Source organism: Macaca thibetana, chromosome 10 (assembly GCF_024542745.1).
Source record: "Macaca thibetana thibetana isolate TM-01 chromosome 10, ASM2454274v1, whole genome shotgun sequence".
In the NCBI taxonomy this organism is placed as follows: Eukaryota; Metazoa; Chordata; class Mammalia; order Primates; family Cercopithecidae; genus Macaca; species Macaca thibetana.
In genome coordinates this window covers 61,350,180-61,362,903 of record NC_065587.1, presented here as the reverse complement: position 1 = coordinate 61,362,903, position 12,724 = coordinate 61,350,180, and the positions used below count along the sequence as shown (strand labels likewise).

General features: G+C 38.4%; 1 protein-coding gene across 6 annotated transcripts in view; it reads left to right on the top strand.

Annotated features, from left to right (window-relative positions):
• Positions 1-12,724, top strand: part of RALGAPB (Ral GTPase activating protein non-catalytic subunit beta) — a 109,965-nt gene that overhangs the window by 52,164 nt on the left and 45,077 nt on the right. For 3 of the 6 annotated variants that reach the window (XM_050807010.1, XM_050807006.1, XM_050807005.1), the window contains 7 exons: positions 544-579; positions 1,808-2,009; positions 5,087-5,254; positions 6,017-6,131; positions 6,518-6,665; positions 10,373-10,437; positions 11,618-11,747. In XM_050807010.1, coding sequence (XP_050662967.1) covers positions 544-579; positions 1,808-2,009; positions 5,087-5,254; positions 6,017-6,131; positions 6,518-6,665; positions 10,373-10,437; positions 11,618-11,747 — 864 coding nt within the window. The remainder of the gene's footprint in view (positions 1-543; positions 580-1,807; positions 2,010-5,086; positions 5,255-6,016; positions 6,132-6,517; positions 6,666-10,372; positions 10,438-11,617; positions 11,748-12,724) is intronic. The other 3 variants (XM_050807009.1, XM_050807008.1, XM_050807007.1) reach the window with 1 other exon arrangement.

Genomic DNA, 12,724 nt, shown 5'->3' with positions numbered 1-12,724 from the left:
CTGTTACATTACCCAGGAGATATGAGGTATCCAAATAGTTAAAGGGGTTAGAATGCTAGGTGCCAATCTTGAGGTCTCAAGTCTGGTGGGAGGCTTGGGTATATTAACTGTTTTTAAGTACTGGCTGCCATCAAGGAATTCTGCCATGCAGTTCACCTCTAACTTAAAGTGTTTGCTTCTTTGAACTGGTTAGCTTTAGATTTACATGACAGTACACTGTGCTTTGTAAAAGTAACATTGAGCTGGGAAGGGTTAATGAACTAAAATTTTAATGCACGTTATGGGCACTTCAAAACCTCAATTCTTTGTAGTTGTGTAATTTTCTTCGTTCATTGTTTTGCATGATACAAAAATCATAATTTTGGACCTGAATGCACAATTTCCTGTGTTTTTGAACTAGCTTGTGGTATCGTAAAACTTTTAATTTAACTTTTAAAAAGCTAAAAAGCTTCTTAATTTATTGTAAAATTTCACCATCTTTAAAGTATTTTATAATTACTACTGTCCTTTGATTTGTTTCCATTTATTTCTATTATCTTGCAGCATCTTTTATCCAAATTCTTCTTTCTTATAAATCTTGTAAGTAGGAACCAGAAGCTTCTCCTTAATTGCAGTCATGTTTTTATTTTTTTCATAATTCCATTAAAAATTTGATTGTCATTGTCTCTTGTAGTTCTTGCACTTGGGAAGAAAAATACTTTTCTGTGTTTTGAATGGGGAAGATTGTTGGCAAAAGCAAATTAATCTGCCTGAATCAGTCCCATTATTTCTGTATACTAGTCTGGTCATGTCATGAATTCCAGGACTTTGCACTAACTGTGTTTTGGCTTTTTTTTTTTTTTTTTTTTTTTTTTTTTGAAAGCTTTAAGCTTATTTTTATACAGATTTAGTGTTTGATTTGTATGCATTCTGCATGTAGTGTTTTTCAAATGTATTATTGCTGGATAGCTTATTCAGGACTAAAAATGGCTCATGGGAAGTTGCATAAAGATTTATGCTTGACTCTGCATTCTATTAAATCTATTATAAAATAATTTAAGCATTTCATGTAGAGTAATAAAAGATTTCAGAGTGATTTTCAATACACTGTGAAATCTTTTGTTAAAAATAAAAGCAACTTTCAAAGGGCTTCTGTTTCAGTGATAACGAATGACCATGATAATCTTTTTTATCAATCCAATTTTCTGATTTATCAGCCTCAAGTTAGCTGCTGTCTGTGGTTGTTAAAATTCATTCTCATTTTGCTTGGTTGAGCGATTCTTTGGTGTGTGTTTTGGAGTTGGGTGGGTTGTGGGAATGCTCTCTTTTTCTCCCTGCCCACTTCTCATCCTTACTTTGCCCTCTCCCTAAAGTATACAGACTGGTATAGGGTTGCCCATTTAATTAGGATGTCCATCTAGGGTAATGTGTAAATTGCAGTAGCTATTTTTCTTAACGTTTAAGCATCATTGTGTAGGGGGAAGAAAAAACAGAAAAGAAATAATAGAAAAGCCAAATTCTGTATTATATATCTGTATGTGGATACAGATATATACAAATGTACTCTGCTGATCAAAAATCAGTTGAAAAATGCTTCTTGTACAATCTGTTAAACTGACAATGCCACTGTAAATTAATTGTAACCTATTTTCAAAGAAGATTTCAGAGAGCCCTTTTTAAAAACATTAAGACATAGTTGCTAAACAAAAGCACTTATTGGATTCAAGTAGCTATTTAATGACACCAACATTTGATCTTTGTGTCCAGGGTCCCATGAGCCTACTTGGCATATTGCAAATATAATAAAACCCTCCTTTTCTCTCCCCAGCCATTACAACACAAGCTAGCATGGAGTTTCGACGGAAAGGGTCACAAATGTCCACAGACACCATGGTTTCCAATCCTATGTTTGATGCAAGTGAATTTCCTGATAACTATGAAGCAGGAAGAGCTGAGGCTTGTGGGACACTGTGTAGGATTTTTTGTAGCAAGAAGACTGGAGAAGAGATTCTGCCAGCTTATTTATCCAGGTCTTGGAATTTTTGTTTGTTTTTTCATTTATATAGTTTTGATAGTGAAGCCATTGTAGCGTTGCTTGGCCGACTGAACCGATGAGTGAATGTTGGTCAGAAATACCTACAGATGTCTGTAAGTGATCGACATTTGCCTGAAATCTTTCATTTTACCTGTCTCGTCTGATTTGGTAAAGACCCTTAAGACCCTTTTTGTTTTAGAAGTGCTATTTATGTCATCTTATTTCAATCTTTTTAATATGGAGAGATTTCGAAGGACCACAATAATTTGTTAACAAATTTTTAGCGCAGTATTCGCATGTAGGCAGTCCAGAAATAAGTCAGCTGTAAATCCTGCTTCCAAGGAGCTTATTTTCTGGGCAGAGCTACAAACAAAGCCATGTGTACACGTGACAGTGATCAACAGGAATAGGATGTTGATGGGAGAGGTACAGATAATGTGGTATGGGCATTCAGGGGAAGAAGCAGTGCACATTTATTTACTCCAGGGGATTCAGGAAAGAGTTATGAAGGATTGAATGATTATGCTGGACTTTTAAAGGATGGTTAGTGTTTAGACTGTGTTAGGAAGTTGGTTAGGGTCATCTTCTCCAAATCTATGGCTTTAGCCATCTTTGTTAATGCCTCTGCCATCCATTCAGTTGCTTAGGGCAGAAACGAAGAATCATTTTAGAATCCTCTTCTTCTGTATCTTTAGTTGATCAGCCAACTCCTGCCTTTCTGCTCCTTAACCCTCTTTCTGATTGCTCTTTTCACTCTATCCACCATTATACTTTAGACTTTGTCACTTTTCTCCTAAACTAACTCATAATGGCCTCCCGTTCATCTTGACGCTGTTTTGCCTTCCTTTACTGATCATTCACACAGGTGCAGAAATGAGGTTAATATCAACAGAGTATTTAGATATCTGCATACTTGTTAGGTTCTCAGAAGATAGAATTAAACTGACCCTATCAGAGGGAACTAAGTACAGAATTTTATGAATATGAAAAAGAATGGTATATACAGGCAACTAGGCAGGGTTATCTTAACTATAGGCACTTGGCTTTAAGCAACAGAAACCTTCTCAATCTGACTTAAGTAAAAGGAGAGTAAGTTGTGAGAAGCTAGTTATATTTATTAAATTCTAAGGTCAGAAAATGCAGTATGACCTCATGAAGAGCAGATACTCAAGGACCAAAACAACTTTATTCCTCTCTCTCTGTCTTCCTGGTCTCCCAGAACTGCTTCATTCTTCTCATCTCTGCAGATCATTTTCTCATATTGTAGTGTGCTTCTGAGTTCCCAGTTTTCATTAGCCAGGCATGGTGGCACTCCCCTGTAGTCCCAGCTACTCAGGAAACTGAGGCAGAAGAATCGCTTGAACCCAGGAGGCAGAGATTGCAGTGAGCCAAGATTGTGCCACTGCGCTCCATCCTGGGCGACAGAGTGAGACTCTGTCTCAAAAATAAATAAATAAATAAAAAGTACCCAGCTTTCATGACCTTGGTCTAGGTGACCATCAGGGCCAATTAGTATCTCTGAATTTTAATTATAGACTCCTGGGAAGGAGGATCTGATTAATCTGCCTGTCTCTGGTCTAGTCAGCTACAGTTGTGTAAGTAGGTCACATAAGGGTGTTGGAGCTCACCCCCTTGTTGTGGGGGCACGTTTCTCAGGAACTCTGGGCTGGGGGAGATATCCTAAATGGTACTCTAGTAGTAGGGGAGAACGCTATCACAATGAACTTTCTGACTGAGCCATAATACTGAATGGATGGTAGTAGGACAAACTAAAACAATAGATTCATGAGAGGGCAAGTGATCGGTTTAGTTTTGAATCGATTGAATTTGAAGTGCCTATGGGATATTTGTCAACAAATATTTATTAAGTCCTACTTTGTGCCAGATATTGTGCACAGAAGTACCATAGTAATCAGTAGACATCCAGATATCCAGTAAGCTTTTGGCTAACAGATCTGGAGTTCAGTTGAGAGGTGTGGGTTAGAATGATTTGATTATATTTAGTGACTTAAGAAGTGTTTAAAATCAGGTTAGTAAAAGAGAGAGCTTCCAGAACTGAGGTTGTCAGACTGAGGAACACCATCATTAAGAGGCAGGTAGAGTAAGAGGACCTGTGAAAGAAAATGGTCATAGAAATCAGGGAAGCACAAGGAGACAAGGGAGTAGTCAAAGGGTTGAATGCTTTCAAAAGGCAGAGTGAGTTAAGAATTAATCATGTCTCTTGGATTTGGCAATCGAGAGCCCATTGGTTATTTGCTAGTATGGTTTTAGTTGAGTTCTAGGGAGAGAGATTGAAATGGGTTAAGCAATAACCAGTAAGTGATGAAGTTGTTTCTGAAGAGTTTTGCAGAGAAGAGAAACTCGCCTCACAGTAGAAGAGTATAACAGTGTAGTTGCTCTTGAGTAATGGGAGATTGAATGCTTAGTAAGTTGATTAGAGTTTGGGGGTAGAGTTAAAAACTAAGGTATATTCAGGCATATTCCTAAAAGGAATCTTATTCAGGTGACCTTCATGATGAATACAGAAGATCAAATGCAGGTTTCTTTCTTTCGTTGTCCCCCCAAAAATAATGGGGAAGGGACAAAAATAAAAACATACTTTTTTTCCCTAGGAATTACTAAATGTTGCAACATTTTTCTTTTATGGAATTTAACTCAGCAATTCCCCCAGTTTATTGAAAAGTACTGCAGCCTATTGTTTTGTTTTGTTCTGGTTGCCTTATTTGCAGGCCCCTAGAACTTTGAGTTGCAAGACTTAAACTTTGAGAAGGTGCAATAGACATGAATGGTTTTTTTTCTTCATTAAGAAAGATGATTTGGGTCTTAGTGTATATAATTCAGAATTGTTTTAATTCCAGTAATACCCTTTAAAGGGTAAAATTCCAGTAATTCCAGTAATACCTTTTAAAGGGTAAAATTCTAGTAAATTCCAGTAATTCCAATAATGCCCTTTCTTTAAAGGGTAAAAATAGTGAAGAGTGGAAATAGACTTTCAGATAACTATGTAGCAAATAATAATTATGAAAACTTTTGATTAGCAGTTTGTTTAAAATTTTTTTCTTGCTTTCCTAGATTTTACATGCTTTTAATTCAAGGTTTGCAGATAAATGATTATGTGTGCCATCCTGTCTTGGCCAGCGTTATTCTAAACTCTCCTCCTTTGTTCTGCTGTGACTTGAAAGGGATTGATGTTGTGGTTCCTTACTTTATTTCAGCTCTTGAAACCATTTTGCCTGACAGGTAAGCTATCATTCTCTGCTGTTATATCAACTGTCTGATTTGGCCTGGTCTGTTGGTGCTTCCTCCCCAGTTTCCTAATGTATCCTGTCTAGTCGTCTTCATAGTCCAAGAGAACCCAGGCCACACTTAATGAGTGTAGTGTGTCCAAACGCACCTCATCCCTGAACTCCTTCAGTTCTGATTTGTCTGTGGGCTTGTTGAATTGTTTTTGGCCTGGTCTAGAAGGGTGAGAACAACTCCAACACAGAGGTCTTACCTTTGTAGAGTAGGCCTTACATTTTAGATAAAGAAATCGATCGGCCGGGCGCGGTGGCTCAAGCCTGTAATCCCAGCACTTTGGGAGGCCGAGACGGGCGGATCACGAGTTCAGGAGATCGAGACCATCCTGGCTAACACGGTGAAACCCCGTCTCTACTAAAATACAAAAAAAATTAGCCGGGCGAGGTGGCGGGCGCCTGTACTCCCAGCTACTCGGGAGGCTGAGGCAGGAGAATGGCGTGAACCCGGGAGGCGGGGCTTGCAGTGAGCTGAGATCCGGCCACTGCACTCCAGCCTGGGCAACAAAGCTAGACTCCGTCTCAAAAAAAAAAAAAAAAAAAGAAATCGATCAACTTCTAGTTTAATTCAGTAACAGTTTAACTTAGAAATACACAATACACATATACACAATGCTAGGATTTGGAAAAATTGGCATTATATGTATTTGGCAGTAGCTAATGTACTTTAGTTCAAAAATACTAATATCTTTTTATTTTTTGGCAGAGAGCTCTCAAAATTCAAAAGCTATGTAAATCCAACAGAATTGCGAAGATCCTCCATTAATATCCTACTTTCTTTGTTGCCCCTCCCTCATCATTTTGGCACAGTCAAATCTGAGGTAATGTTTTGTTAAAGTTTTTTTATATTCTATATTCTGTTTTGTGTACTAATTTAAGTCAAATCGAATGTTAAAAATGGAACAGGGGATGTTTTATTTTTCAACTCAAGTTATTTCATTCAAGTTATTTCAAGTGAATTAACAAAGTTGACTTGTGATTTGTTTTTTTTTTTTTTCTCTGTCAGTTTTTCTACCAGTTTTCAAGCAGTTACAGGCTGAGGACATCTATTAACATATTGAGTGTTAGTGACAGAGTTAGCACAGTGGCTAATGTTAGACTGAAAGCCTTTCTCATTAGACTGATCTGTTCCTCCACTCTGGCCATTCCCACATGGGCATCATGAGCTGCAACAGCTGATGTTAAATATTATTTGCTTTTTCCATAGGTGGTCCTGGAAGGAAAGTTTAGTAATGATGACAGCTCGACTTATGATAAACCAATAACTTTTCTGTCCCTGAAGTTGAGACTTGTGAATATATTAATAGGTGCCTTGCAAACAGAAACGGACCCCAACAATACCCAAATGATACTAGGTTTGTATTCACACATTATGTTGTAAGTGAAACCCAGTACTGTTGACTGCTGGCCTGATGAAGAGTCGGCAGTCAGTGACCGGAGCCTAAACCTAATGTAGCTCTACTTATTCTGAATCAGAGGCACAGTTAGTTTTTTAATGTAAGAAAATTTAAAGCGGTGAGATGAGGGAAGTAAAGTGTTACAGTTGTCTTGGTTGGCCATTTTATTTGTGCTTTTGCTTTTCTTTCTCTTCTCCCTTCTCTCCTTTCTCCACTCTTTGCCTCTCCTTCCCATCCCTCTCTTCTTTCCTCCTTTCTCCTGCCTCTTTCTCTTCCTCCTGCCTCTTCCTCTTCTTCCTGCCTCTTCCTCTTCCTCCTGCCCCTCTTCTTCCTGCCTCTTCCTCTTCCTCCTGCCCGTTACTTACAGGTCTCGTCAGTCTGTACTTTCCTCCTAGTCCTTTTTCTCTAGAACATAGTAGCTCATGATTTCTTCAGAACCTTACTTTGTATCCCTCCTGCTGGGATGTTCTTTCCCTAGATTTTTGTTTAGCTTTTCTTCATCATCTTTTTAGAGAGAGCTTCCCTAACAGACTTTGCTAAAGATGATCTTATTTCATAATTTTTTTCACAGCACAGAACCTGAAATTATTTTGTTTGTTTAAATGCTTGAACTCCCCCCTTTTTACATGTTTTTCAAAATATATCATAAGGTATTTGTTGATTGACAGATCTATTGTTAGCACTAAGGGACAGACAGTCTTATCTCCCTGAAAATCTTCAGAGAGACCCTGATGAACAGAGGAATTCTTCTTTTCTTCCTCTAATATGATGTTCAAATTGGGTAAACAGCAATGTATTACATTTGCAAGCAAAGGGTTTTCAATTGTTGCTTCTGTGTCTCAGTGCCACTGAAGTGCAACCCTGGGTATTGAGATCACCACCCTTGACAGTGGAAGCTCTTAGGAAAGTAGGGCTTTCCTCAACCACATAACAGGAGTACCCACTGAACCATGTGAATGCAAATACCATCCCAGCCCACAAACCTGGGTGGCAGTTAGAACGCCCTACTTATGGAGCAATTGATCTCTGAGAATGCTTTGACCTTGGCAGTGGTTAGAGGCTTGCTTTCTTCCCTTCATTAGCAAGACAAGAATTAGGCTTCTTCCTAGCATCTTAGATTTTTATCTGTTCAAAAGTGGGATCAGACATTCTGTTTAAGCCCTCATGCCCCTGAGGAGGTGGGGTGTATGTCCTTCCAACAGGAACACAATCCATGAAATGGTTTCTAAAAGGCCTCTAAAACAGAGAGAGAGATCCTGAAGAGATGGGTCACAGTGGCCAAGAACCATATTTATCCAGAGACACCTAATTAATAGGTGACTAGAATTGTCTGTATCTGGGCAAAAAGTTTTTTAGGGTTTCATAAGTCTCAAAAGCCATTAATTGTGGACACAATTTTCTAGACTCACAAATGGGAGTTTTTTGCCAACTCCCTGAGCTGTTGAGATCCACATATAACTTTTTGATTCCCTAAAAATAGCCTACTATTGACCAGAAACCTTACTAATAACAGTTGATTAACATATATTTTGTATTTTATGAATGTTATTAATATATACTGAATTTTTACAATAAAGTATGCTGGAGAAAAGAATATTTTATTAAGAAATACATGGTGTAATCCCAGCACTTTGGGAAGCCGAGGCGGGTGGCTCACGAGACCACCCTGGCCAACATGGTAAAACCCCGTCTCTACTAAAAATACAAAAATTAACAGGGTGTGGTAGCACATGCCTGTAATCTCAGCTACTTGGGAGACTGAGGTAGGAAAATGCTTGAACCCGGGAGGCGGAGGTTACAGTGAGCTGAGATCATGCCATTGCACTCCAGCCTGGGCAATAAGAACAAAACTTCGTCTCCAAAAAAAAAAAAAAGGCTGGGCGTGGTGGCTCATGCCTATAATCCCAGCACTGTGGGAGGCCGGTGGGAGGTGGGTGGATCATGAGGTCAGGAGTTCAAGACCAGCCTGGCTAAGATGGTGAAACCCCATCTCTACTAAAAATACCAAAAAAAAAAAAAAAAAAGGGCCAGGCATGGTGTCAGGCGCCTGTATGTAATCCCAGCTACTCAGAGGCTGAGGCAGAGATTTGCTTGAACCTGGGAGGTGGAGGTTGCAGTACGCTGAGATCATGCCACTGGACTCCAGCCTGGGTGACAGAGTGAGACTCCATCTCAAAAAAAAGAAAATCATAAGGAAGAGAAAATATATTTTTAGTACTGTATTTATTGATACCATAAATTGTTTATAAGATAAATCGTCTCAACTGTTGGACAGTTGCAGCTGTAGACCCCAATATACAGTACATATCAAGCAACTCAGCTTTTTCTTGTAATGTCATGACTTTTCTCTGCTTCTTGGGAGCACTTCCAACATCACTAGTGGCACTTCCTATGGGTCCCATGGTGTTAGTCAAGGTTCATGGTGTTGCAGTAAACATGATGAAAATATGTGAGAACCATGGATACTGCAGTATTCAGTCTATGAAAGAGATGAACTACTCACATGGAGATGGTTAACATCGCATTATATTTTAAGCAGGATACTCATTAACACTTGAGCTCACCCCAGTAACAACAGGAGGAGGCTACAAAATGATTGCAGTAGTACAGTATGTACTACAGTTAATTTTATGCAGTTATTTAATACTGCAACTTAGTTTACATTTCTCTGGACTGCAAATGGCATCATGTATGGTCTGTAAGTGTTTGTGTACGTAAGTTTTTTGATAAATTTTAGCTTTTTATTTTTTATTTATTTTTAGAGACAGGGTCTTGCTTTGTTGCCCACTCTGGTTTCAAACTCCTAGGACTTCAGGCGATCCTCCTGACTCGGCCTCCCAAAGTGCTAGGATTACAGGTGTGAGCTAGTATGTCCAGCCAATTTTAACTTTTTCTAATTTTTTAAATATTTCTTTTCTTTCTCTCTCCTTTTTTTTTTTTTTCTTTTTGGGATGAAGTCTGACTCTGTTGTCCAAGCTGGAGTGCAGTGATGCAGTCTCGGCTCACTGCAGCCTCCGCCTCCCAGGTTCAAGCAATTCTTCTGCCTCAGCCTCCTGTGTAGCTGAGAGTACAGGTGCACACCACCACGCCTGGCTAATTTTTGTAATTTTTAGTAGAGATGGGGTTCCACCATGTTGACCAGGCTAGTCTCCAACTCTTGACCTCCAGCCCCACCTTGGCCTCCCAGAGTGCTGGGATTATAGGCATGAGCCACTGTGCCTGGCCATTTTTTTTTTTTTTTTTTTTTTAATATTTCTAGGCTATACAGTTTGGGAGTTTTTTCAAATTGTCACAGATCTCCAGAAAGCTTTCTAACATGTTTATTGAAGAAATCTGCATATGGGCCAGGCGCAGTGACTCACGCCTGTAATCCCAGCACTTTGGGAGGCCAAGGTGGGCGAATCACGAGGTCAGGAGATCAAGACCATCCTGGCTAACACAGTGAAACCATGTCTCTATTAAAAAAAAAAACAAAAACAAAAAAACACCTGCATATGTACAGTTCAAGCTCATGTTGTTTAAGAGCCAACTGTACTTTCATGGGTATTTCAGGAATGCTCAACCAAAATTATATTCTTATGTCTACTATTAATCATTTAAAATGTTTTAGCCGTTTTAGTGTTCTTGTGTATTTTATATAAAATACTGTTTTGTTGTTGTTGCAGGGGCAATGTTAAATATTGTTCAAGATTCAGCACTTTTGGAAGCCATTGGTTGCCAGATGGAGATGGTAAGAAGCATACATGTAATCTGTCAGAGAATATCACTTTTGGATTTTATGTAAATTATATTCCAAAATGTCCATCTTTGTGAATTTTAAAGGCCCTTAGTTTGTAAATCCTGCTCATTGGCTCAGAAGGATTCTTTTTAAAAATAACATATATTTTGAGGTTTACTTTTCAGTGCCTCATCAGCTGTACATCAGGTTCCCAAGAGATTCTGTATGAGAGAAACTACAGCTAAATCCAGTCTTTATTTCTGAGCAGTATCTACTTAAACTCTTACTTGTTTTGCTCTGGTGGCAAACTTGGTGGAATAACCTAGGAAAAGTCCTAGCCAGCAAGCAACTACTTTAACTTTTTCTTTCCCATCAATTCTTTGTAACCCCTCTAGACCTAAGTTTACAGGTCCCTGAAAGCACCAGTGCTTCTAAATCAAAAATGCTTCTCAGAGACTTCCAGTGCTCTCTGCTTTGTCTTCAAGATATATCATCCCTATACTTGGAGTAGAGGCAAGAGAATGGGGGGGTTAATAGGGTATACTGGGGTAAGTTAGGTATATGTAGTAAGTTGAGTAGATGTAGGATGGGTGATCAAAATATTATTGAGGAAATTACATTCGTGTCTCAGTAGATGGTTAATAATAATTTACTGATCTGAGTATAATGAACTGTGTTCATATGGGGGAAAAACGAGGGAAGTCTAACAGATAGGTTTATTAGCCCCTATACATATGGGAGTTAATACTAACCCTGGTATTTTATTGTTTGTGTTTTCTGATATAACTATATTTGAAAGTTGCTGTTTGTTTATTCATGCTTTTTAAGCTTATATTTCTGTTCTGAAGTTTTGCTTGGGAGGCACTAGGGTATTTTTTTTAAGGACCTGGAATCTAGTGAAGTCTAGTAAAGATGAAAAAGCTGGGCCAGCCCTTTGTAAATAGTGGCAAAGAAGACCCCAGTATGGGCACCTGTAGTAGTCAAACCCTTCATACCCTCCAGTAGATGTATCTATGTAAAAAAATACCACAGTGGTTTTAATCCCTTGTCAATTTCTATCTATTACTATCAGTTTGTACTATTCAGTTGGCACATTCTGCTTTATCAACATGGTTTTTAATGATTGACCTTTATTTATACTCGTAAACTGTGATGTAACCCTCAAACACTTGATTCTTTTTCATTTGACTAGGGTGGTGGAGAAAATAACCTGAAGAGTCATAGTCGCACCAATAGTGGTATTAGTTCAACAAGTGGTGGAAGCACGGAGCCCACGACTCCCGATAGTGAGAGACCTGCTCAAGCTCTCTTAAGAGATTATGGTTAGTCGTGTTTCTTTTGAAATTCAAAGTTTAATAGAATGACTTTAATGCTTACATTTATAAAACAAAAACATTAAAAATTTTAATGTTCATGTTTTTTATGTACCTTAGTGTAGTAGAGAGGATGTCAGTCTTAAGCTAAGAAAAAGAAAACAAATCTTTTTAATTTAGCTGTATAGCTTTTGGGTAGTATATTAGATTTGGGGTAGTATATTAGATTTTATAATTGATGGTAATGGGTGATCAGGAAACATTTCTGAATTCTCTACTATGTGTGGTGGTAGAGAACCAAATAAGATGTGGGCTCTGCCTCAGAGCTCACAGTGTAGTGGCAGAGATGTCCAATAAGGCAGTTATTGCAGTGTGGCAAGGAGGGTGATGGGGGATGTATTAGATAGCAGCCCAGAGGAAAGCATGTCTTCATGTTAAAACCTGTGTACCCCCTACTATAGCTCACTAGATTCATTAGCCCTGAAACATTTTTATTTTTTGTTCTGCCAACTAAAACATTTGCCAGCCAAGCATCCTATACAAGGTTGTCCCCTACCTTGGGCAGTTGTTTTATGGGTTCTGTGAGTTTGTGGGTACCTTTATGTTTTTCTGTACAAGTACTAACGGTGTATTGAATCTGTGAGCACTTATCCAACTAGATTGGAGTGATATCTAGATTCTTAGATGTGAGTTTAATTTTTTAATCATCTGGAGAGTTCATGAGCCATGTTCATGAGGTTCATGAGGCATGTCATGAGCCATGTTCGTGAGTTGATGAATTCATGAGGCATGTTTCTATGGTTTAAGTTTGCAACAAGTATCCTTGAGCATGTCAGATATATAAAGCCATTATGTGGATATTTGACACATTTAAATATTATATTTGTGAAGAAGTTATTTAAATTATCTTATTCACTGTGTATGTAGATTTAGGCGTTCTATAGGTTGAAAATTATTTTTCATGCTTTCTAAAACATGTTTAAGCT